This window comes from Ochotona curzoniae, unplaced genomic scaffold, assembly GCF_017591425.1.
Source record: "Ochotona curzoniae isolate NIBS_2020 unplaced genomic scaffold, NIBS_Ocur_1.0 contig_1, whole genome shotgun sequence".
Classification (NCBI taxonomy): domain Eukaryota; kingdom Metazoa; phylum Chordata; class Mammalia; order Lagomorpha; family Ochotonidae; genus Ochotona; species Ochotona curzoniae.
The window spans coordinates 16,771,628-16,796,958 of record NW_024464918.1 but is presented as its reverse complement, the minus strand read 5'-3'; the positions used below and the strand labels follow the sequence as shown (position 1 = coordinate 16,796,958).

General features: G+C 46.6%; 3 protein-coding genes across 3 annotated transcripts in view; 2 read left to right on the top strand and 1 right to left on the bottom strand.

Moving 5' to 3' along the window:
- LARP1 (La ribonucleoprotein 1, translational regulator) overlaps positions 1-1,788 on the top strand; it is a 64,206-nt gene extending 62,418 nt beyond the window's left edge. Inside the window, exon 19 of the mRNA XM_040992045.1 lies at positions 1,690-1,788. Coding sequence (XP_040847979.1) covers positions 1,690-1,734 — 45 coding nt within the window. The 3' untranslated portion in view covers positions 1,735-1,788. The remainder of the gene's footprint in view (positions 1-1,689) is intronic.
- FAXDC2 (fatty acid hydroxylase domain containing 2) lies at positions 1,368-21,901 on the bottom strand. The gene is made up of 9 exons (XM_040992340.1): positions 21,765-21,901; positions 13,527-13,574; positions 11,599-11,690; positions 11,392-11,495; positions 8,541-8,662; positions 5,103-5,308; positions 4,619-4,724; positions 3,863-4,029; positions 1,368-3,399 (listed from the first exon to the last, which is right to left on the bottom strand). Exons 2-9 carry the CDS (start codon positions 13,572-13,574, stop codon positions 3,243-3,245), a joined length of 1,002 nt encoding a protein of 333 aa, XP_040848274.1. The 5' UTR covers positions 21,765-21,901; the 3' UTR covers positions 1,368-3,242.
- CNOT8 (CCR4-NOT transcription complex subunit 8) overlaps positions 21,584-25,331 on the top strand; it is a 62,164-nt gene continuing 58,416 nt past the window's right edge. Inside the window, exon 1 of the mRNA XM_040992515.1 lies at positions 21,584-21,814. The gene's annotated coding sequence lies outside the window, so the exon portion shown is untranslated. The remainder of the gene's footprint in view (positions 21,815-25,331) is intronic.

The window sequence follows — 25,331 nt, the reverse complement described above, 5'->3', positions numbered from 1 at the left end:
GTCAAAAGTTCCAGTGCTTTTGTTTTGTTCCATTGTAGCTTTTTTTTTTAACCCTTTCCTGATTGATTTCCGAAAGAAAGTAAGCTGCTCAGAAGGCCCTAGAGTGAGGAGGAGGGACAAAAAGATGACTGCGGGAGGGTGGAGGTGCCACAAGCCTGAGTAAGGCGGATCCAGCTCACCAGGCCCTCTGAAGAATGGGACCCCAAAGTAAGTGTCCCTGGGTTCTCCCCAGCCCCTGTCCTCTCCTCCTCCAGCCACACTGATGGCAGAGACAGAGAAGAGAAGAACTTACAGCCCATTTCTCACTGGAGAGGAAAACTTATCATCTGGCTTTGTGGAGAAGGTTCCACCTTACGCTCATAGAACATTCTCTTTACCATGTGCTAGGATATCACATTTAAAAGGACAAAAAAAATGTAAAATACTTGAATGAGCTTGTATTATAACATTAATATTATTGAGAGTATCTGCTTTCCAGGCTGAAGTGATTCATTCATTATTCTAGTCCTGCTTTAGTCCTTTGTAATTTGTGGTAATTATGCTTTTCTTTTTAATACAAAAAAAATGTATAAAAATAAAAATTTAAAAAGGCAAAACGCTGGCTGGTCTCCCATCTGGGTATTCCTGTTGGGGGTGAGAAATGGAGTCCAGCACTTATGTGCCTGCCCGTGAACCATCAGTGGGGTTTTGCTGTCACGCTCACAGGGAAGGACATCCAACCGGAGCAGGAGCTGCTTGCAGAGCTGCCTCCAGGGACCACCCCCTTGCTCTCCAGTCGCACATGGGGGCCACAGCCAGTGCCACGGTATGCAGAAACATCCAAGAAAAGGAAAGCTGCAGTTACTCCTGGAGTGTTGGCCTGAGCTATGTCTGCACAGACTTTCCCACAGGGCTGTGAAGGGTTAATACTAAACACACTGGCCTGGAGGCGGCCAGACCTCCACTGGGCCTCCTAGTGTGGTAGGTGGGGCTCCATGTATAGTTTAAAAATCTACGAGTGTGGACTTGACTTACTTGATAACCTTATTTCCCATACCTGACACTTCTTTTAGAAATGGTTTTCCGGAGAGTTCCTTGTCACTGTCCATCCAGTGGGCAGGTACTACAATAGCAGCAGTGGCCTCTGTAAACCACAGGAGAGTTGAGAAGACAGTGGTCACAACATTTGTGGACTAAGGTATATCGGGAACAGGCAGGCCTATTAACTCAACTTGAATTCTATCTATTCCTGTTAGAAATGCCCCTGATTTTCTGATGGCAATGCCTTAGCCCCAGAAGGATGGTCAGGAGTGTTAACAAGTAAGTCTTAGACAGACAGAACAAACTGAAGTATCTATAGGAATTAAATGAAGACCGCTTTATTTTTGCAAAGTTCTTTTATTTCCTGTCCATGATCTGGAAATCTCAGTCTTTTTTTAGGAGACTTATTTGTTCAGCCAACTTTGTGGCTATTCTGTTTGATATTGAAAAGGATAGGGCTGAGCCTTCTGCCAAGGGCCACCTACCTGCTTGTGAAAAGGAAGGAGAGAATGGTGGTGTGGTTGTTCACTGGTCAGTAAGTGAAAAGTTCTTTAAAAATTAGGGGGGAGGAAGGGCCACTGCATTCGCATTCCTCTTCATCCACTCATTTATCCTTGAGATATGTGCTCAAAATTGACTTTTACCTATTTTATTTCCTTGTGGGAACAGGTAATGCATGCTCAGGCCTGCAGCTCTGAAAAGTTAGTGCTCTGATGCACCAGAAGCTGTCCATCAAGTGAAGGTGGGTAGACCGACCTCAGCAAGGCCAGAGAGGATCCTGCTGCCAAGTGCTCGGCTGGCCCCGAGGTCCTGGGATCTGGAGGAAGAAGTTGTAACAGTGCTGTCTGGAGACAGTCCCATCATATTAAAGTATTTTATGCACACATAGTGGGTGATTTTAACAGAAGAGAGCTGAAAGAAGTAGGCTCAAGTATATACGAGCATGTTGTAAACAGCAGTGATAACTTTCCAGTGAAGGAGTGGTCCTCAGTTGTTCTTGGGAACCACAAGCCTGGCTGCTGGGAAGAGGCCAGGGTGGGGGCTCCTCTACCAGTTCCTCTGTGGTTTGGTCCACTCGTGTTTAAGACTTCATTTGATAAAGCTACCGTGGGTAAGTGTTTATCCTAGAAGACACCAACACTCAGCTCTGGCTTTGATTTCAGTCTCGTGCTGATGCAAACCCTGGTAAGCGGCATTGATGGTTCAAGTAATCGGGGCCTGCCACTCAGTCATGAGGCCTGGATTCCATTCCCGGCATTTGGGTCATGAACCAGCAGATGGTAGCTCATTTCCTCTGTTTCTGTCTCTCAAATACTAGTAATAAGTGAAGTGGAATAAAAGAATAAGTTCAGGGAAAAAGAAGGTATCACTAAAGTCATCCTTAATAAAGGGTATTGATATGACTGGCTAATCATTCGTTCAGCCATGTTTTTCTGGTCTGTGCTAGTAGAGATGTAGGATACAAACCTCATCCTGATTCACACAGGCTAAGCAGGAGGTTTCAGTTGAGTGTCCTGAAGGTAGCAACCTTGATCTTTCCCTCTGGGTGGGTGGAAGGGCTCCTCCCAGTTGAGTGGTGTCTTGTGTTAGGCATTTGGTGCTAGAGTACAGTAAGTATCTCTTAGGTACTTTCCTCTTGAATGGGTGGTGATGAGCAGAATGGGAGTGGGTCTTGATCATTGACCTGGAGTTGGTGTGTTAGTGGAGCTGGATGTTGTTATAACAATTGAGACCCCTAAGCCATTTGCCAGGAGGGCGTTGGCCTTTTGAGACAGCAAACTGCCACATATCTGCCCCCCTCCCAACCCTGGCATCAGAATGAAAGTTCCTGGAGCCAGGTAGCTCTCGGCACCCCTTTTGTCTTTCTCTGTGTCTCTCCTTGGCCACACTGGAATCATCTGGAGTTGAATCCCCTTCCCCCTCCCACAGTAGGACCCCAGGATTCACTGATAGCCATCAAAGATATTACCCCTCTAGTATCCAAAAACAGTGGTGCTGTTTTCTGTGAGCTGTCTGCAGCTCCCATGAGGGTCACCAGGTGACAGATTAGGGGGAGCCCTAGTGCCATCCAGGGAAGCTGACCTCCCTGTACCCTAGGGATGTCATTGGACGTTGAGGTTGCAGAGTCCAAGATGTCAAGTGTGGTCTTAAGGCCTCAGGCCTCCTAGGCATCCTGCTGGCTGCTTAGGGATCAGCCAGGATGTTGGCTGATGCCCTCTAGTTCATTCCGTATTCTTTGGGGAGTCAGGGATGCTCTCGGTAAGTGGAGTGAGGTTCAGCAAGAACACATGTCTCTCATAGGCCTTGGACCGCTTGAACATAGCATCAGTTCTGTGGAGGTGGTCCAGCACACCCAGTACTCCATAGCACTGGTTGAACCTGAAGAAGAGAATTACAGAGCTGGTTCCAGAGGCCCCATGACAACCTCTCATTGCTCAACCCTCCTGCCCATCTACAGCACAATAACTTGGGAGGTTCTGATATGGGCAGCTTCCTGGGACCACAGCAGACTTGTCAATACAAGTTTCTAGCTATGCTCTCCCAGGTTTTTAGTGATTTGTGTGCAGTGGCACCCACAAGCCTGCATGTTCTCAAAGTATCTCAGGTGACTCTTGAGGAGCATGTCATAAGTTAGATCATGTACTCAGAGGGGCCAGGATTCAAAGAAAGGCTAAAGGAAAGCACTAGTAAGACCTCTTGTCTAAAGGAAAAGAGCAAGGTGGTTCTGTGGTCATCACTTTCCCACCTCCAGACCCTATCGCATCCAGCAACCACATTGAAACTGGATGGGTCCACCATCCGGAGTGAGGGCAGGGGAAGGCACGATGAGGAGCAACCTTACTTGAGATGGTGGTAGTCGTGGAATTCAGGTGAAGGCAAGAAGGGCAGGTGGTAGCCACAGTGGGATAAGGTGGTAATGAAGAGAGCCAGGGATAACCACACGATGATGGAGGACAAGTGGGACCCCATTATGAAGGGACCCACCATCAACGGCAGCATGTTGGAGACCTGCAAGAGAAGGAATAATGGAAAGCAGAACCCATGGGATGGAGGTGGTCCAGGTGAATTTCCATCTCACCCCAGGTGATACCAGGGAAAGGCCTCCTCACCAGCAAAAGCAGGATTTAAAAGATTGTTGGGGGGATTCAACAAAACAATTTAGGCACCTGGTGTAGCCTGGTCAGCAATAACTTGAAGCTATTTGATGAGATGGGAGGGAGCGCCAGGCGGTCCCAGCATTGTGACTTAGCAAGTGAAGCCATTGCTTATAGTGTTGCCATCCCACACAAGCAAGTGTCCTGGCAAGTCTACTTCCAGTTTAGCTCCCTGCTAATGTGCCTGCGAAAGCCGGAAAAGAGGGCCCAGGTGCTTGAGTGAGCCCTGCCACTCATGGGAATTTCTGGCCCATCCAAAGCTGTTCTGTCCATTTAGGCAGTAAGTCTATGGGTGAAACAGTCTATCTACCATTCTCTCTCTCTCTGTCACATTTCAAGTAAATCTTTTTTAAAAGGGTTGAGGGAAGGGTGGGCAAGGAAGTCTAGTTTTCAGGAAACTAAGCGAATTGGTTGGGGCTAATCTGCCCTTTGCCTCTACCTACCACGTGCTCTACTGGGTGGCAGTAGAGAGCGATCACACCAATGGGGGCTGTCCACTCATGGTGTTTCTTGTGGATTTTCTTATAGAGTTTGGGGTGGTGTAGGAGCCTAGGAAGAGGATTAAGAGTCACTAGTTTGTGGTTCTTCAATCTCCCTCCCCAGCCAAAGCAAGAAGAGAAACTGAAGTAGGAACTAGGGGTTGCAGCTGCCCTGCAAGTCAAACGGCTGCCTCTGTGATCTACCACAGCACTGGAAGGGCTGGATTTCTTGACCATTATGTCTGCTCTAAAATAAGGGTTTGATAAGGAAATGTATGGGAAATTCCCACATCCTTACCGCCCTCCCTCTCAACAACACATAGATTGTTCAGTTGTCCCAAGTAGTCGGGGGCCAAGAGCTGTCTCCAGGTCGTTGGAGGCCTCAGTTTCCTCATTGTTAAGTGAGTTCCAGGTAGGTGAGGGAATAACAGGAAGGAGCCCTGCTCACCGGTGAGAATAGTAGAACAAGACTTCCTCCAGTAGGGTGAAGACTGCCAGCTCCAGAAGAAACCAGTGGAAGGTTGGCAACTCTCGGCGGCAGGGCTCTCCCCACCACTTGAGGCAGGGATAGAAGAAGACCACCATGGGGAAAGAGATCATGAACTGGTTGGCAAGAACCGTGGGGATAGCCTGGCGCAGTTTCACAGGATCCACCTGAGCAAGAGAAAGAGCACAAAAGATGGATAAGAGCTTGGGAAATAGGTTTATCTCTTCTAGAAACATGACTTCCAGGAGTCCCATGCTCAGAGTTGGATCCTGGTAGTGACGTCTGGGCATAGCAGCTCCTCATTCCCCCCTCCCCGCAGCCCTTGACTTGGAAATGTAACAGCAGGCCAGCTCTGGCTGTCAGGAATGCTGCTGGCTTTGGCCACTCCCAGCCTCAAGGTCTGCATGAGCTTGCTAGCTGCACACATCTCACTACTGTTCTCCCTGTGTATTCTCAGCAGGTCACTTGGGGAGCCTCCATGGTGCCTGGATAAAGCAGCCAGCTCTCAGATTGACATCCCACTTCCTCTCTCTTAGGTCTCATCAAACAGAGAACCTTGTCTATGATCAGTTGCCGACATATGGCCATCTGCTGCCTCATGTGGCCTAGCCACACTGTCCTTGGTCCAGAGCACAGGTGAGCCAGGGAGCAGATTTTCTAGCCTTTTGACTGCCTTCCTGGTCTTCCCAGTGAAGCTGTCAAGATTGCAGGGTTGAGGGGATGGGTGAATGGGAGGGTAAGCTGGCAGGATATCTGCCCAAGCTTTTTCTCCAGTGTCCACCTACGTGCTTCATATTTGACCTCATCACTGCAGACAGCATCAGCCCTGAGAACCAGGAACTCCATGGCCCTCCACTTTATCAGAGTACTGGGGTGTACTTCTTGGGTCCTGAGGAACTCATTTGAGCTCAATGAGGAAGACTTTCTTCCTGAGTTCCCCTTGAAAAATGGGAGCGTTTCTGTCCTCAAGGTAGGGCTGAGTGATAGAATTGTCCCCACGCTTGAGCCCTCTTCCTCTTCCTTCAGCTTTTCCTACCACTACATGTGCTGACTGACTTCAGAAGTTGTGAGCCAGGTCAGATGGAACTTTTTGCCTCTCCCAGAAACCTTGACCTACAGGTGGGTGTCACATCTGGCTATTCACTCCTTGTTTAGCTCTCAGTGCCATCAGTGCTCAAAGTAAAGCAGTAAGGAAAACAAAGATATCTGTCCTCATGGAACTTACACCCCAATAAAAATGTACATATAATGTAATAGAAAATGACAAGTGCTTTGTTAGAAAGGAGCAGGAGGGGAAGAGGCTTTGGGAGGAGCAAGGAGGGTGTGAGTCACCACAAATCTCAGATAGAATGAACAGGTTAAGCTTTATTGGGTTAATGAGATTGATCAAGAGCCTTCACAACCAGGGAACAGTTCTGGCCTGTGGAGCAGAAGGCAGTGGGTGACTGACGAGAAGCAGGTGTTAGGATCAAAGATGTAGAAAAGGCCAGGTCCCGTAGGGAACAGCTGGCCTTATAAAGACTGCAGCTTTTACTGCAAGGGGAGCTGGGAAGTGATAAGATCATACAGCAGGACTCTGACGGCTATGCTGAGGATACCCTGGGAGAGCAACAGTAGAATCCAGAAGACCAATTGCTGTCATCTGCTCAGGGTGGTAACAGTGAGATGTCAAGGCGTGACTAGACTCTGGATTATTTGGAAACACATTTTAATAGATTGAATGTGGAGTATGAGAAAAAGAAGCAGATAAGAATGACTGAGGTTTTAAGCAGAACAATTGGAAGGGCAGAATTGCCCACAACTCGGATTGCAGAAGCTGAGCGGTAAGGTTGATGAGGGTAGGAGGACCAGAAATGCCCTTTGGACATGGGAAACAGATGTCTGTTAGCATTGGTGGGCACATGTCAAGGAGGCCACTGGATATTCGAGTCTGCAATTAAAAAAGGGGTTCTGGGCTAGAGATACAAATGTGTGAGCTCTCAGCTCCCTGGTGATATTTAAAGTCATGGAACCGGCGCTGAGATTGTGGTACAGCAGGTTGAGTAGCCACCTGCAATGCCAGTGTCTACATAGAAGCACCAGTTGGAGTTTCCAGTCCTGCTTCCTGCCAGTACACCTGGGAAAACAAAGGATGGCCCCTGTACACAACAAATGCATGATTTCTCTTTGCCTTTCAAATAAATTAAGGTTCACCCATGAGTTAGGAGGACAGGCAGAGCATGAAGGGGGCACATGCTGCTGGCAGGCTGGTGCAGTATGAGCCTACCAAGCTGCTGTCTTAATTAGAGAGCTAGCAAGCACTGTCAACCTCTGCAAGAGACGCTGGGGACCAGGTTACTGAGGATTTAAGGAGAGAGGGAGGGTGTGTCCTAGCCTTTCTGGAGAGTGGGAGAGAAAACAGACCAGGAACGTGGACCATGAGTGCTGTGAAGATTTTGGTCTTCACCTGGGACCCTGACCTTGATGTCTTGGTTCAGGGTGAGTTCTTCCTGAAGAATGATCTGGGGAGGTTCCCTCCTACTCACATACACTCCTGCAGGTGCACAGAGCAGGAGCACTAGCTTACAAGTCAGGTAGAACCAGTCCTGGTTCTTTTTTGACCTTGAGCTAGTTGTTTGTCCTGACTGACCCTCAGTTTCTGTCCCCTGTGTCCTAGGCTGTCTAGAGTGCTGGGCTGGGGCGGATTCCCTGGGAGCCAGCATGATTCACCCAGGAACCCAACAAGATGATTGTTTCCTCTAGAAAAGAAGCCAGGACATTGGGTGGAGCATGGGAAAGAGTTGTCTCTTCGCTGTTGTGTAAGAAAAGATGTGTAGAGGTGGGCAGAGCACCAAGCCGGTGAGGAGGCTTCATTCTGCAGGGCTGTGTGCCACTGAGTTGCTTGGAAATAGGGTCTAGGCCTGCTTTGTCATGGATTTGCCCTGGTGCCTGGCACTACTGCTTGAACAAAAAAGAGGAAGGAGGATCTGCTTAAATAGATGGCTGTGACCCCTGCTCCTGCTTGGCACGTATTACAGTAGGCTAGCAGCTGTCTTCCTCTCTCCCCATGACCACTGATGTCCATAGTTTCAGGGTCCAACCTTTCCTCCCATAGATGGAGGGATGCCTGTCTGCTGCCTTAGGCTTAGCCCAGCACCTGGCTGGCTGCTCCTCTCTGTGGGCCACAGGCTGACCTCTGCAAGGTGAGGCAACACCTGCAGGCACAGAGCCTGGATTGGGACCCAGAGGCCTAGAACCTTCATTGTAACCAGCCACCGGCCACATGGCTCTGAGAATTGGGGAAGGCTGAATTGATTAAGTGGGCTCCCAACAATAAGGGCTGAACTGCACCCTGTATGGGCATCCCCAGAGCAACTTTTTCTTCTTGCTTTGGGCAGGAATGGCTGCAGCAGCACTCACAGGCTCGTTCTTGCCAAGCTGGATTCGGTAACGGGTGATGCAGCTGGGTTTGCCGGTGGTGTCAACTATCAGGAGGAGTCCACTGAAGACCCAGAAAAACAGAGCAGGCACTGTGGTGGCACCTGTGGGTAGGAAGTGGGGGAGAGCAATTAGAGCAGTGTGACGTTCCTGCTGCAACCCTACAACACATCCCAGCTGTGTTCCCTGGCACAACAGGTCTTGGTGCTCAGAACCTGGGGCCTCCCCATAGCCTTAGCTGACGCAATAGCTGTGGGAACTTGAGCAATTGCTTAAGGAATGTCTCTATTTTCTTAGCTGTAAAATGGGGACAGCAGCCTTCAGGTGGTCAGAGACAAACGTATATTCCCTCATGTGCCGAGTAGTGGTATTTTGGTCAGCAGCAGATCCTTAAAACATACTTCACAGGACCAGGTGCTGTGGCCTATTGGCAAAAGTCCTCTCCTTGAACGCACCGGAATCCCATATGGGCGCCGGTTCTAATCTCGGCAGCTCCACTTCCCATCCAGCTCCCTGCTTGTGGCCTGGGAAAGCAGTCGAGGATGGCCCAAAGCCTTGGGACCCCACACCCACGTGGGAGACCCGGAAGAGGTTCCTGGTTCCTGGCTCCTGGCTTCAGATCGGCGTAGCACTGGCTGTTGTGGTCACTTAGGGAGTGAATCATCGGACAGATCTTCCTCTCTGTCTCTCCTCCTCTCTGTATATCTGACTTTACAATAAAAATAAAATAAATCTTTAAGAGAAAAAAAAACCATACCTCATAGTGACAGATTCACCTGACAAAACATATCCCCCTCCCTAGGCAGCACACAGTGGTGTGTGGACATGTGTTAAGAAGTGCAATGCACTGCAGAATAAAAAAGAACTTAGGCTGACATGTGAGATCTGCAGCTGTTGAACTCTTTCTGAATCGCTCAGGAAGAAGTCAAGGAGGTGTTTGGTGGTGATACAGTTGATGAGAAGCACTGTGCTCAGAGTCAGGGGAGAAACCTCAGCCCTGTTCCCTATTAAGGAAGCACTGGGCACCCAGGAGTTGTTCAGTCAGCATTTCCTAAAGGGGAAGATTGGGCCTGCAACAGGCTGTTTGTCCCCCAGAGTCTGCACACCGTGCACTTAGGAAGAGGCCGGTTCACATGAAGTGCGCTTGCACCTCTGGAAACTCCTGTGCTGAGAACGTGGTCAGGCATTGCTGGCACCGGCCTGGCCTGTCATAACCCACAGCTCCTCAGAATCAGGCAGTCCAGCCTCCGAGCTGGCCTAGGATGGCTTCAGTGTCCGTCAGTCATCTTGGCACTACCACTCCCACCCCATGCACCCTCATACTAAAGGGGCCCATATGGATGATAACTTCTGCGGCCACCTGCCAACATTGACATGCTGCTCAGTATTGTGGAAAAGATTGAGTGAGACTGAAGATTCGTGTCTGGCTTTGTGTTCCACGTCCCACTTTTCTGTCAAGTCACCCCTCGTAGTTCTGATTTCTCACTGAGAACAAACAGCACTTTTTCCCTTCTGCTTGGCAATGATGCAGATGACATAATGTTGCCTAACTCTCGTACTAATTGACTTTATTTCTGCATGTTATGTCTCTGGAGGGGAAGGACAGGGTTGTGTTTTCATTGCACGCCTCCCTACTTTTCCTGCACCCCTGCTGCTCCATTGACCTGTAGCTTGCAGTGTAAGTGGGACTTGGAACAGACTTGGCCGGAACTGGGGAGAATACATCGGGGACAAGCATTCAGGAACATGATTTGGCAGTGTCTGAAGGAGAGGAAAATGAGACTGAGACAGGTCAGGAAGGACAGACGGGTGAGGACGCTGGGGTCCATGAATGTGCCTCCCAGCCTTACAAGCGTCACAGCAAGACATCTCAGTCAGCCTAAATGTCCATTAGAAGAAAAATGACTGAACAGACCAGACTATTTTCATGCAATAGATCATGCCACTTAACATGTAAAGTCCATGCTCTGACAATTACATTTTCTGTTTCATTCCTGTCTCCAAGGTAAAACAGTGTTTACATCATTATAATAGAAATACACAAACTGTTTTCTCATCACTTTCCAAATATACTTTTGAAATCTACATTGTTCTTGCCATGGTGCTTAAAGTTCCATTGTACCTTAGTGTCTAACCAATTTTCAGATTTCTGGTTTTAGCTGAAAATAATCATTGTGGGCAGTTTTTTTTTTTTTTATGACAACTGACACTTATCTGCCTAATCTGTGCTTTTGTTCCCTATGGGACAGACACTCTGCTGTAAATGTTTCTGTGTCCTCTGTACTGATTTGACATATAGTAACAGTAATAAAATTGAATGAATCAGTGAACATGCAATTGAGGACATTTACATTATACGTAAAGCTGTCATAAGTGTATGTTTCTTTCTGCTTTATTTTCTTAGGCATGTCTAGAGCTACTCCTGCTGTCAGGAAATATAACTACTATAACTACTTGGCTGTAGCTCCCCAAAAGGTAGAATAAAGAGGGGGATGGGAAAGGATGGGGGATGGGAAGGATGCAGTCGGAGACAAAATAGCTCCCTGTGTGGGGGCAGTTTTGTATAGAAGCAAGATTATTCATTTTAGCACGCGCCTGTTTACTTCTTCTTCTATATTGGGGTGGAGGGGCTCCAGTATCTTGGCTTTTTAGACATTCTGTTTCCAGACTTCCAAAGTTTAATGCTCTCTGGAGTTGCCACCCTTTTTGAACTCCAGGTTCTTGTCCTTGTGGATCATAAACGCAAAAGCCCAAAGCAGAGAACAAAACATTAGGAAAAAGGATTCCAGGGTAGTCAGGTACCCAAACCCGGAGCCCTGAGAGGGAACCTCACCCAGGGTGAAGAGGAACCATTCCTTCCCTTCAAACGTCAACAGAAGCCTCTCCCACTGTGCTTGCCAGAAGTGGCCAGAAGCACCCCAAAACCTCTGAAGATGCCTGGGAAGAAAAAAACATTCAGGACCCAAAGCTCTTATTGGCATACACACCTCCACCACACCACCTCAGGTGCTGGGTACAAACTAGGCCAGGCAAGACTTACCATGTGACTGAGTTCCAGAGGGCTACAAACAAGAGTAGGCCAGAGCCCAGGATGAAAGCCGTCCTCTTCATGGAGCCCCAGATGTGTCCCTCCTAGAGGACAAGAGAGTGTCAAACCCTGGCGAGTCCTGGGCTTCCCACGCGGCTCACTGCTACTACCAAGGCTGGCAGGCAAGGTTCCTGATCCTTCCCTCAACTCTCCTGGAGACTTTTTCTTATCAAGAACCCTTGGGCTGAATGTGGGTGTGTTCATGCAAATTAGACTCCAAGTAAGAAGAGGAAAGGCAATTAACCTGATGCCATAGAAGGACTGGCAAGACCTGCGGCATTTGTCATCAGTCCTCTTGGCAAACAACTGGAGACACCCACCTGCACATTGGGATCACCTGTGAGCTGAAGACAGCTCCTGACACCCAGCGAGCTCTCAAGCCCAATTACACAAGTCTCTGGAGGTGAGGTTTTGTGAGATTTTAGTGGGTAGGCCAGGTTGAGATCATCACACCCAAAGAACTTGCAAGCACTATAGTGAGAAAATCACCTTCTGGATACTGGGACTTTATGTATAGATTCATCTTTCTCCATCCATACTTCATTCTTGCCCTAAAGAATTGCACACAGTGTCCTCACTTCATGTAATTCTTGTGCCTTCAGCAGGATGAGCCCAAGGCTGCCAGCTGCACAGGACAATTACATATTCCCAAGATAAGGAGGAGGTCGCTGGCAGTCACTAGGAGGTCCCGCTGTGTTCTCTATCAAGTGGTAGCTCATTGCAGACCATGAGGGCCCACACTCAGAGAGGCAAAATGTCAGTTGCTGGCATATCAGCAGCATCCAGCGTCTGCTGTGTGGTGGGCAAATGCACACAGCCTGTGCTCACATCCCGGGACAGAACCAGAAGTTCTGTGGGGGTTTCTGTGGTATGTGTACTGTGGATGCAGATGTACCATATCTAGCAGGACATTGGGCTGGGAACTGACCTAGTAAGATACACCTTAAGTCAATGTCTGAGGGAGCCAACTTGTGGTTGACCAGTTCAGAGCAATCTCAGTTCACACTGAATCATTTCTCAGCATTACCCCATGCCACTTTGGACCAAAAGACGAGGAAGTCTTTTTCACGGTCAGTGAAATTTGTGTATGGCTGGAATTCAGGGCCCTAAGCCTTCCAACTGGACACACATCCCTATCTCCCTCTCCCTTTTTTCTGACCAGCCCAGTCAAAGGCTCTTGTTGTTTGGCATTTTATATAGTTTATTCAAAGACCACCTGAACATGCTATGTGTTGCATTTTTCTCAATACTCTTTAAAATTATTCTGAAGACTCTTCAGGAATGTTTCTAGACTCAATGGAAATTTTTCATCTGCTCAGTTTAATCAAGCCAAATCAAGTCAAATTAAAATCTCATTCTCAAACAAAACAAAACAAAACTCATTCTTACACACAAGATTAGGTGTATTTCCAGGGACTCAGGGTTTTCCAGTCTCTCCAGCAGCTCCGATTAAGGGAACAGGGGAAGTAGGACCAACTTGTCCTATGACACACTGGGGCACATGATGGGCACTTAGCTGGGGTCAAGGGCCCAATCTCAGCCCCAATCCCAGATGCTTTTGGGAGTCTCTGGTGTCCCAGGAGCAGCTTATGGAAAGGAAAGCTTATGAGACCCTAAGCTCAGGGCATGCCCAGGGCTTTAAGCATAGGGATGCAGAGACTATGGTGGGAACTAATGGGCTTTTCCCTCACCTACTGCTGATACTGCCTCCTGCAGGCAGCCAGAGTCACATGTTCCCTGCACATCCACAGGAATGAGGATATGTGTCAGTCCCCACTAAGCCTTGGGGGAGACACCAGATACACAGTAAGTGCAGCTGGAGGTGGGGCCGGCCAGTGGTGGCTGTTGCGCCCTGCAGTGGCTGAGGTGCTGGCATTTACCTGCTTTAGCTTCTCATTGTGTGGCGGGCTTCCAACCTCTCCCTTCATCTGAAATGGCAGAACACAGGTGAGTGTGGGTGTGGTTTTCACAAGGCAGCAAGGAAGTAAACAGAGTATGGTAAGAAAGGATCGATGTTAGCTCTGAAACTGAACAGATGCTCAGCCTCTATCATTAAAAGAGACATGAATTAAGCATAAGACAACACACTGTTTCTCCTGTTTCAGAATGATAAAGAGCAAAAAATTATAATCTCCTAAATGAGAAACAGGGGAATTCAAATTGTGTTTGTTTTCTCTTTGTAAAAATCTCTTTATAAAGGGCCCAGTACAATGGCTCAATTGGTTAATCCTCCCCTTGCAAAGCACTGGGATCCCATATGAGTGCTGGTTCTTGTCCCAGCTATTCCACTTCCCATCCAGCTCCCTGCTTTTAGAGGATTGCCCATGGCCTTGGGACCCTGCATCTGCATGGAAGACCTGAGAGAAACTCCTGGCTCCAGATTGGCTTAGCTCCAGCCATTGCAACCATTTGGGGAGTGAACCAGATCTTTCTGTCTCTCCTTCTCTCCGTAGATCTTCTCAACCTTTCCAATAAAAGTAAATCTTTTTTTATTTAAGTGTACATTTCAGTGACTTTTAGAATTGTCACACAATTACTCCTCTATAATCACAATCAGTGTTAGAACATTGTCTTTCCCAAACAAAACCCTGTACCCTTTAGTTATCGATAGATAATGTCTCCATCAATCTCCCTCTTTGATCCCTATTCCAGCCTTGGGAAACTATTAAGATATATTTTATTGCTATAGATTTGCCTGTTTTTGAATTTTCATATAAACTAATTCATATAGCCTTTTTTTCCCCTTGGCATGTTTCAGGATTCATTCATGTTGTAGCACATGTGTGTATGTCATACCACCACCACAACCTGTTTAAAATTTTTTTGTTTTGTTTTTAATTTGAAAGAGTTATAGAGAAAGAGAGACAGAGGTCTTCATTCTCTGGCCCATTCCCCAAATGCCTCAATGGCCAGAGCCAGGCTGATGCAGAGCCAGGAGCTTCTTCCTGGGTGTCCACATGGGTGCTGGGCCCCAAGCACTTGGGCCATCCTACACTGCTTTCCTAGGCCATAAGCAGAGAGCTGGATTGGAAGTGGAGGAGCTAGTCCATGAACTGGTGCCCACTAGGGATGCTGGCACTGCATGCAGAGACTTACACTACTATATCACAGCACCAACTCCCATAACTCTCTTTAAAAAATATTTGAAATTCAGAGGGACAAAGAGACAGATATCTTTCATCTACTGATTGATTTCTCGAGTGGCCACAGCAGTCAGTCCTGAGTTAGGCTGAAGCAGCAGAAGGTAGGAACTCTTCTGGTCTCTAGTGTAGGTGGTGTGGGCCCAAGTACTTGGGCCATCATCTGCTGCCTTTCTAGGCTGGTTAGTAGGGAGCTGGATCAGAAACAGTCAAGTGGGATTCAAACCAGCTCTCCAGCATGAGCTGCTGATGTCATAAACTGTAGCTAATCCGCTGTGTCACAATGCCAGTTCCTTAATTTTACTGTATACTATACTGGATGTGTGTTCATATTTTTTAAGATTTGTTTTGATTGGAAAGACAGATGAGATTTACAGAAAGGAGAGACATAAAGATCTGGTTCACTCCTCAAATGGCCACAGCGGTTGGAGCTGAACCAATCCAAAGCCAGGAAACAGGAGCCTCTTTAAGATCCCCCACATGGGAGCAGAGTCCCAAGGATTTGGACAGTTCACTACTACTTTCCTAGGCTGTAAGCAGGGAACTGGATGGGAAGTAGAGCAGCTGGGACATGAACTGGTGCTCATGTGGGATCCTAGCATTTGCCAGGTGAGGATCCAGCCAATGAGCCACCGTGCTGGGTGTATTCATATTCTATGTAGCTGTTCACCAAATGATGAAGTTTGGATTGTTTCCACTTTTGGCTATTAAAAAAGTTTGGGATTTTGTGTAGACATGGTTTCATTTCTCTTGGACACATGTTTGGGAATAGAACTGCTGAGTCATATGGTAAATCTATTTAAACTTTTGAGGAACTGCCCAACTTTTCCACAGTGAATTCATTATTTTATGTTTCTTAGTGTGAGAGCTCCAGTTTTTCCTTATATCACTAGTACTTGTCACACATAATACTTACTGTGATCCTATTAGGTGTGAAGGGGTTCCTCACTGTGGTTTTGTGTTTTCCTAATGACAAAGTGGCCCCTTTTTATGTATTTATTGGCCATTTACATATCTTCTTTAATAATATCCAAATAATTTGCTCACTTTAACATTTGATTGCGTATTTATTTGAAAGACACAATTTAGAAAGAGAGGAAGATGGAAAGAAAGAATGAGGAAGGGAGGGAAGAGGGGAGGAGGAGAGAGGGAGAGAGACAAAGAGATCTTCCACTATGCAAATGGCCCCAACAAGCCAGAGCTGGACTAATACAAAGCTAGGAGCCAGGAGCTTCTTTTGTGTCTTCCACATGGTTCAGGGTCCCAAGGACTTGAGCCATGCTCTATTGCTTTCCCAGGCACAGGGAGCTGAATCAGAAGTATGGGATGCCAGCACCACACATGCAGGCAAACCTCGCTATGCCACAAGACTATTTTTTCATGATTTATTGTACTTATTTTGAAAGACAGAGTTACAGAAAGACAAGGGGAGTGACAGAGAGAGAGATCTTCCATCTGTTGGTTCACTCCCCAAATGGCGAAAATGGCCAGAGCTGAGCTGATCTGAAACTAGGAACCAGAAACTTCTTCTGGATATCCCATGTGCCATCTTCCGCTGCTTTCCCAGACACATTATCACGGAGCTGGATCAAAGGTGAAGCAGTGTCCCAGTTGCAGTAGCCTAGTGGCTAGTCCTTGCACATGCTGGGATCCCATATAGGTGCCAATTTGTGTCCCAGCTGCTTCACATCCCATTCACCTCCTTGCTTGTAGCCTGGGAAAGCAGTAGAGGACTGTCCAAAGCCTTGGGATCCTGTACTCATGTGAGGGACCCAAGGGAAGCTCCTGGCTCCTGGCTTCAGATCAATTTAGCTGTGGCTGTTGTGGCCACTTGGGGAATGAACCAGCAGATGGAAGATCTTTGTCTTTCCTTCTTTCTCTGTGTATCTGCCTTTCCAATAAAAGCTAAATAAATCTTTAAAAACAACAACAACAACAAAAGAAGTAAAGCTGGCACTGCAGTTGGCAGCTAAGCCCATACAACCACAATGCCAACCTTGAGATTTTATAATTTTAGCTATTATTTAGGTCTATAATGTATCCGGTGTTAACTTTTGTATGTGGTATGAGGAAGGAGTCCAGTTTTATTGTTTTTTGCCTGTAAATATCCAATAAATATCCATTTATTAACAAATGTTCTTTCCCCATTGAATTGTCCTTTGTAACCTGTGTCAGAGATCAAGTGGCATCAGGTGTTTCCTGTTCTTAGATGGTTGAAATAGTGGACCATAGGAATATGTTCACTATTCAACATTTGATTCATTTTATTTATGTATTTATTATTATTTTAAAGATTTATTGGGCCCAGCACAATGGCTTAATTAGTTAATCCTCCCCCTGGAAGTGCTAGGATCGCATATGGGTGTTGATTCATGTCCTGGCTGCTGTCCAAAGAATTTGAGGTATTAGGTAAATCATATTTCTTAAAAAAATAAATGAAGAGGGTAGGCACAGTGATATATCAGGCTAATCCTCCACCTGCAGCATTGACCTTCTGTATGGATACTGGCTGGACTCCTAGCTGCTCCACTTCTAATTCTGTGCCCTGCTGATGTCCTGGGAAAGCAGCAGAGGACGGCCCAAGTCCTCGGACCCCTGCACCCACGTGGGAGATCTGGAGGAAGCCCCTCAGACTGGCTCAATATGGCTGTTGTGGTCTTTCGGAGCATGAACCAGAGGATGAAAGACCCCCATCTCTCTCTCTATCTCTCCTTCTTTTTCTCTGTAAGTCTGCTATTCAAGTAAGATATATAAGTCTTGAACAAAAAATACTAATGGCTTCATATTAAGAGGGAGAAAAACCAGAAGAGACAATGGCATACACATATGCATTCTCAGTTCTTTGTCAGGTGATGTCCTGAGCTGCACTGGGACTGTGTCAGTTAGGCCATCACTAGATGCTGCTTCTTGCCCTTGGTCCAGAACTAGGAGTCAAAAAAAGCCTTTTTTCTTTGTAAGTACACAGCGTCGATATTTTGTTATAATGAAAAAATGGACTGATTTGTAATGCAATGTCCATTGCTAAGAAACACAGTAAAGATTCCTAAAGCACCTGGATTTCCTTTAATTTGCCTCCCCTTTACTGGAATTCAGATATTTCCTCAGTTCTGGAAGGCCTCTGAGAATTCTTCATCTTCCCTGAAATTGTGAGCCAGTTTTTCCGTGCTCATTTTTCAGGATAGAAGGATTCACAGCTTTCATTAGAGTTTTAAAGTTAAGAAGGTTAAGGTTTCTTCTTGCTGCTCCTCATTCTTCTCTTCTTGTTAGAATTTCACATGGCCTAGTATCAAAGCAATAGCAGGGAAGACACCTGCTTGCTTTCTCCACAGATTATAGTCTCTCAAAGTGGGGTATCAAAGGTGTTTAATGTCTAGTGTTCTGTTGTTGTTTTTTTTCATAAGAGTTATTTATTTTTATTGGAAAGGCAGATTTACAGAGAGAAAGATCTTCCATCTGCTGATTCACTCCCCAGATGGCCACAATGGCCAGAGCAGAGCCAGTCCAGAGGCAGGAAGCAGGTATTACTTGGTTCCCCACAGGGGTGCAGGATCCCAAAATTTTGAGCTGTCCTCTACTGCTTTCCCAGACCATAAGCGGGGAGCTGGGTGGAACGTGGAGCAGCAGGGACATGAACAGGCACCCATACAGGATTCCAGTGCTTGGAAGCTGAGGATTTAACCATTGAGCCATCTCACCGGGTCTGTCTGATGGGTTTTGATCAGAGTTTACCTGTTTCCCACTGTTCTGTGGTATAAACTTCCATTGGAAACTACTAAAAACTGTTTTAGAGAGTAGGCTACATGTTAAGAAAAAAGTAAGTGGAAGCAGTTACTAAAATTATACATAAAACCCAAGAGAGGCAAGGATGACTGTCAGTACAGTGAGACCTTGTCCTTGTAACGAGGCAGCTCTAGTTCATGTCTCAAGGCAGGGAGGACACTGAGCTGCGTGTTATGAACACTACGTAGTGCTGAGACCAAGTGATTGGGGGCTGATACACAGGTTTGGCTTTACATTTGCTTGCTCCCTGTACACCTTCTGGCCAAAGGGAAAGTGAATGCTTGCTTTTTGGTGATGGGAAGGCCCTTAGGCTCTAGAGGAACAGCATTTCTCCAGCGAAATCTGGCTTTGTTAGACCCCACGATGCATTTCCTAACATGCTGTTTTTCTTTAGCTATGGCAATGTGATGTTGATCTAGGCAGCTGAGTTCTCTAAGCCACAGAACTATATCACTCTGCTGAATATTTAATGCAAAGGCAGCTTGCTCTCTGCCCCTCTCTACCTGCCAGTAAATATGTTTTCAGTTTTATGTGAATGTAGTCAGAACGGTTCTAGGATAGACCTCACATGTGGGGGTGAAGATGGCTATTCATGCAAAGAAACTCCTTAGCATTGTTTGCCAGCAACTTGTGCAAGTTAGATAGATTGGCAGGTAAAGATGACATTTATCAGCATTGTAAGAAAGTATTATAATCCCTACTTTGTTGTTGGGCTTCCTTTTCTGATTTGATCGTTAACTTCTTTAGCATTTAATTTTAACTAATATTAAGAGTTCATCTCTTCCAAGGACTGTATTTTTTCATCTGAGGAAATGGAGGTATAAAAATATGCAAAATTTGTAGCCTACACTTTAGCCTCCTGGCTGATCCTTCCACTGTAAGCACCAACATTCCATATGGGTATTAATTTGTGTCCCGGCTGCTCCACTTCCCATTCAGCTCCCTGCTTGTAAGCTGGGAAAGCAGATGATGGCGCACGACCTTGGGACCCTGCACCCATGTGGGAGACCTGAAAGAAGCTCCTGGCTACTGACCTTGGCTCAGCTCTAGCCATTGTGGCCATTTAGGGAGTGAAGTCGCAGGTGGAAAATCCTTTTCTCTCCTTCTCTCTGTAAAATCTGCCTTTCCAATAAAAGTAAATAACTATTTTTTTTAATGTTTTCTCTGAAATATTAATCATCCTTTCAAGAAACACCTCCATGCCAGACATAATGCTACACACAGGATATAAAGGTGTATAATACATGTTTCTTGTTCTATTTTATAGTATAATATTATAGAAATTTGATTTTCTAAATGAAAAACAGCAGAAGAAAAGTAAACATTTAAGAAGGGGGTGAATTATAGGAACAAAGTGAAACACATTGAAAGTAAAGGTTCTAATATTTACAAACAAGGGATGAGCTCTCCACTAGAGGGAATGTGATGCTCTTGTGAATCACCCACATGTGATACTGGCTAATAAGGTTTTCCTTGCAACTTCTTACTGAAGACTCTTCAGTCTTGATAAATGACGCAGTGAGGCCCAGCTGCTACTCATGACCTCAGCAATGCCAGGACAGGTCAGGGACTAGGACGTGGGTGGAGGAGTAATGCAATCTTAATTTTGAGTTTTGTCTACCACACAATTCTTTCAGATTTTTCAGGTTCTGGGATCCTGGGTGTTTTACATCAATGAGGAATGTCCTTATTTTATAAATATACAGTACATTTATTAACATGTACATTGTTTATTTGTAAATATTTTGTGAATTATTTCAGCATGTACTCTTAGAGGAGCAGGAGGAAAGAGAAAGAGACTAACTAGCCTTGAATGGTCATCTGCCCTTAGGCCTGGATAGCAGAAGTGGCCTGCTCTAAATTCCAGTCAGTGACAAAATTCAAGTCTCCTAACACTCTGCCTGGTGCTCTGTGTGTTTTAACAATAGCACAAATTTTCATAAGAAGCCCCTTGACTTCAGCCTCTGTTCTCATTCCAGGAAAAAGCTGCGTGGTCGGGCTCCAGGGCCAGGGGAACCTCCCGAGGTACAGGTGGAGAGTGTTGCAGAGCCAAGAAGAGTTTGTACATGAGATCTGTGCACCTGAGGCCGACACAGAAGAGGGGCTGACACTGCCACAGGAAGATAAGATGCATGAAGGAAAAGGTTAAATTTTGAAAAAACAATGGATCCCTTTGGACAGTGTTGGTAACACTCCCTTCCCTGCATGAAACCTCGCCCTCTGAATGTTTACTGCCCCACTTGACTGCCTGCCCTTGTGGCTGGTGGAGGGTAGGGGAGGAAGGGGACTGCCTGTCCTTTTGACTCTGAGATCCACCCTGCCAAGAATAAACCTGACATGTAGACCGGAAGTATTTGCTGAATAAATTACAGAAGACATAAAAAAATACAGTTGATGGGTTTTTGGCCTCAGAATCTGACAGCATTTGCTACCGATGTCTTTGTTTTCCCTCATGTCCTGCCTGAAACCAGGGGTTTGACGCTCAGTTCATTGCTGTTGCAGCAAGCACTTCCTTCTAGCCAGAGAAACCGAGACAGAAGTGCACAGGCAGCCGAAGCAGCTCTCAAGGCAGCCTCCCATCTAGCCTTCCGCATCCAAGGACTTGCAGGGGGTCCCTGAAAAACCCTGGCTGCTGTCCACCTCCAGACACAAAATGACTGTAAGTTCCTAATCTAGGGCACTTGGTGGGAGTCCTTCTTAGAAAGAACATCAAGACAACAGTATTTCTCAACCTGCAGGCCGTGTTTACTTATTTCAAAAGTAAAAGTTTACTTATTTCCTAAATCTCAGTGTGTTGTGTGAAAACAGCTTCACCCAGCTTGAGCATCTTCCAGCCCATATGCCTTTGCCAGAGACCTCTGTCCTGGTTCCATCTACGTGCAGGAGGTTACAGCTGCTTCCTGCACTGTCCCTTCCTGTTCCCCGTGGGACTTGCCTCTTCAAGAGTTCTGACTTGTGAATTTTCCTCTTTCATACGGTTCTGAAGCCAAATCTAGCCCAGTAGGATTGCCTATCACTTGCTGGAAAACAAGTCCAAGGAGGAAGAAGACGCTACAGACACAGGCGGATGATGTTCAGAGCAGATCTCGCCTGAGGGGGACAGGGAGATGGCTGAAGTGTTTTTCAAGTGACTTGGACATGCCTGGACCTTGCCAGATTCCTCCCTCCCGCTCCACAGCCCACCAGTACCCCGCTCACCTCTGCAGTGGGCTGTTTCTTTGCAGACTCCTTTGAGGTCCTGGCCACAGGTAAAACTGCCTTTTCTTCCTGCTTGGTCCCTTGTGGGTGGCTGCTGCGCTCTGCATGCAAGCTAACTAGCTAACCACTATTGTCAGCTGGTTGGGGCTGGAGGCTGGCCAGGGCGATCGCATTACACAGCTGCGCACTGGCTCAAGACAGGCACGTGATGAGAGGAAAAGTTTGAGTTTGTGCAGGCTGGAAACACAACATCCTGCTCTATGAAGGAAGGCCCTGTTCTCAAAGCCCAGAGGAAACGCGTTATTCAAGCAGGAGCTTGAAAAAAGTACAAGGAACAGAAAAAAAATTTTTTCTTTTTCTTCTTTGAACTTAAGAAAATATCACTGGACCCAGCGCAATTGCCTAGTGGCTAAATCCTCGCCTTCCTTGCACATGCTGGAATCCCATATGGGCGCCAGTTCATATCCTGGCTGTTGTACTTCCCATCCAGCTCCCGGCTTTGGATCAGAACAGTTTGGACTGTTGTGGTCATTTAGACAGTAAACCAGCAGGACCCAGCAGCATGGCTTAGTGGCTGAAGTCCTTGTCCTGAGCACACCGAGATCCCATATGGGCGCCGGTTCTAATCCTGGCAGCTCCTCTTCCCATCCAGCTCCCTGCTTGTGGCCTGGGAAAGCAGTCGAGGGTCTTCCTCTCTGTCTCTCCTCCTCTATGTATGTCTCACTTCCTATAAAAATAAATAAATCTTTAACAAAAAAAAAAGAGAGAGTTAACCAGCAGACAGAATAACTTTCTGTCTTTCCTCTGTATCTCTGCCTTTCCAATAAAAAATAAAATAAATTTTAATAAAGAAAAAAAGAAAGAAAATGTCACTGCCCTGGAAGAGGCAGGTTCAATCAAAGCTGTGGCCGTGGGTACTGGCAAGCAACCCGGACTGATACACAGCTTCCTCATGGCTTCTCTCCAGGGCAAGGCAGGGTAGGGAGGCAAAGTCCATTCGCAGTGATCTTGAGTCCAGAAGTAGGAAAGTAAGTGCATGCTTGGGATAGAACAGAGGTAGTTAGAACACAGGGCCTGTGCCATGAAATGGGAGCACTTTGGGAAAGAAAGAAACAAAACAAAACACTGAGTTACTTTGCAATTTTTAAAAATTAAAAATAGGCAGTACAGGAGCCTGACACAATGGCCTAGTAGCTAAAGTCCTCACCTTGCGCACACCGGAATCCTGTATGGATATGAGTTCTAATCCCGGCAGCCCCACTTCCCATCCGGCTCCCTGCTTATGGCCTGGGAAAGCAGTTGAGGACAGCCCAAAGCCTTGGGACCCTGCACCCATGTGGGAGACTCAAAAGAAACTTCAGGCTCCTGGTTTCAGATCAGCTCCTCTCCAGCCATTGCAGCCACTTGGGGAGTAAATCATTGGACAGAAAATCTTCCTCTCTGTAGATCTGCCTTTCCATTAAAAATAAATAAATCGTAAAAAAAAAAAAAAAAAAAGGCAGTAGAGGAGTTGGTGTTGTGGCTCAAAAGGCTAATCCTCTGTCTTGGAGTCTCGGCACCCCTGCTTATCTTGGCTGCTCCACTTCCCATCCAGCTCCCTGCTTATGCTCTGAGAAAGCAGTGGAGGATGGCCCAAGTCCTTGGGCCCCTACATTCACATAGGAGACCTGGAAGAAGTTTCCTGCTCTGGTTTCGGATCAGCTCAGCTCTGGCTGTTGTGGCCTTATGGGGAATAAACTAACAGATAAGAGATATCTCTCTCTTTGTCCCTCTCTTTGTAATTCTGCCTTCCAAATTAAAATAAATTTTTAAAATAGGCAGTGCATGCCTGAAGTTTTTCAACTCTTCATCAGTTCTCTGCCTTTCCTCCTAAGAGGCAAAGGGATGGTCAAGTTGTCTGCCATCCTGGGGTTCAGAGCTCATCTACAAAAAGGGAAATACACTTTCTTGCCCCTCGTCCCTCCCGCACCCCCTTAAGCTAGAGCTCCGTGTCTGTTCTGCTCCTGGCTCTTCCCACTCAGATCCAAAGATGATCCTGCCCCCACCTCGAATGGCCGCCCTGTCCTTTGTAATGCTGCACGGTACACGGCGTCCCTCATGAAGCTCTGGTCCCACTTGCCTTTGGCAAATAGAGAGCTACATTATAGTCTCTGCTCCCCTGCCCGATTCCTCTTACAAAGCAGGGACTCACAGTGCTTGTCCACAGCTGACATCCTCTACAACTTGGTCCTGTTTTTCCTCATCTGTCCTTTCGCAGGTACCAGCACATTACAGAAACAAATAAATTAACCCCAGCTATTTATATCCTTTGTATATTCCCCTGGCAGACTACTTGTATCTCATTTTAAAGGATTTGCTTATTTTTACTTGAAAGGCAGATTTACATAGAGAGAAGGAGCGTTCATTTCCCAAATGTCCACAATGGCTGGAGCTGGGCCTGGGCCTATCCAAAGCAAACTAGGAGCTTCTCCTGGTCTCCCATATGAGTTCAGAGGCCCAAGGACCTGGGTCATCTTTCATTGCTTTCCTAGGCCAAAAGCAGGTAGCTGGATAAAGTAGAGCAGCTGGGACTCAAGCTGGCACTCATATGAGATATTGGAACTGCAGATGGAGGAGGCTTAGTCTGCTATTACACATTGCCACGTATATTTTGTGCACTGATGAAACTTGGGTACCTGGCTTACAAGGCCCTCCTTAGCCTAGCTCCTGTCTTAGCATCATCTGCCTTGCATTCCTACTTTTTAATGCTCCGAATATCTATGTCATGCACAGACATGTGTTGCTTACGGTTAATTCAATATGCAAAATGTTTTTGGGACTGGCATGGTGGCTTAACATGCTAATCCTCTACCTGTTCATCTCTCCTTTCATAGGTGCTGTTATATTTTTGTTGTTGTTGTTTTCTTAAGATTCCAGCTAATTATATCCCATGTGTAGTTTCCTGGTATCAGAAGTAAAATCCCAGCAGGGACTCACACCCAAGCATCTGATAAGGACACAGGTGTACCACGTAGTGGCTTAACTACTGTCCCAAATGCTTGTCCCCACAAACAGCATCTGCCACAGCAGAGAGAAGTTAGCTGTCTTTCCCTGCCAAATTTAGTAGAACTCAGTTGGGAGAGATAGCTGCCTTACTTCTATTCTGTGCCCATATAAGTTGAGATCATCGTTGAAGAACACAAACTGGGATCAGGTCACTCATCAGCACAATCCCCAGTCTTGAACCTCCCCGCCTTGCCTCCCCTGGCTCTGCTCACTTATCCTCTGCCCGCCATGTGCTGTCCGCAACACCCCAGCCTCCTTTCTGGTTGGATCTTCCTAGTCCTTCTCATGTCTAGCTGAAAACGAGCTCTTGTGAGAGGCTTTCATCAGCGAGCTCGCCTCTCCCCCTGCAGCCCATTTATGCCCCTTGTCTCCTTCAAGGGAGTTCTCACAATTTCTCAGTATCTTTCAGTTTCTTACTTGAGTTTGTGTGTGTGTGTGTGTTTGTGTGTGTATTAGTCTCTGCCATCAGTTATTCATTTCCATAGGGCCAGGACCTTGTTATTTTTACAGGGCTGCAGTCAT

Coding starts and splice junctions, on each gene's coding strand:
- FAXDC2 (XM_040992340.1), bottom strand. CDS start 13,574: ATGAAGGGAGAGGTTGGAAGCCCGCCACACAATGAGAAGCTAAAGCAG. Junction 5,309..8,540: donor AGCTTGGCAAGAACGAGCCT/GTGAGTGCTGCT, acceptor TCTCTTGCTCAG/GTGGATCCTGTGAAACTGCG. Junction 4,725..5,102: donor TTGTTCTACTATTCTCACCG/GTGAGCAGGGCT, acceptor TCCTCTTCCTAG/GCTCCTACACCACCCCAAAC.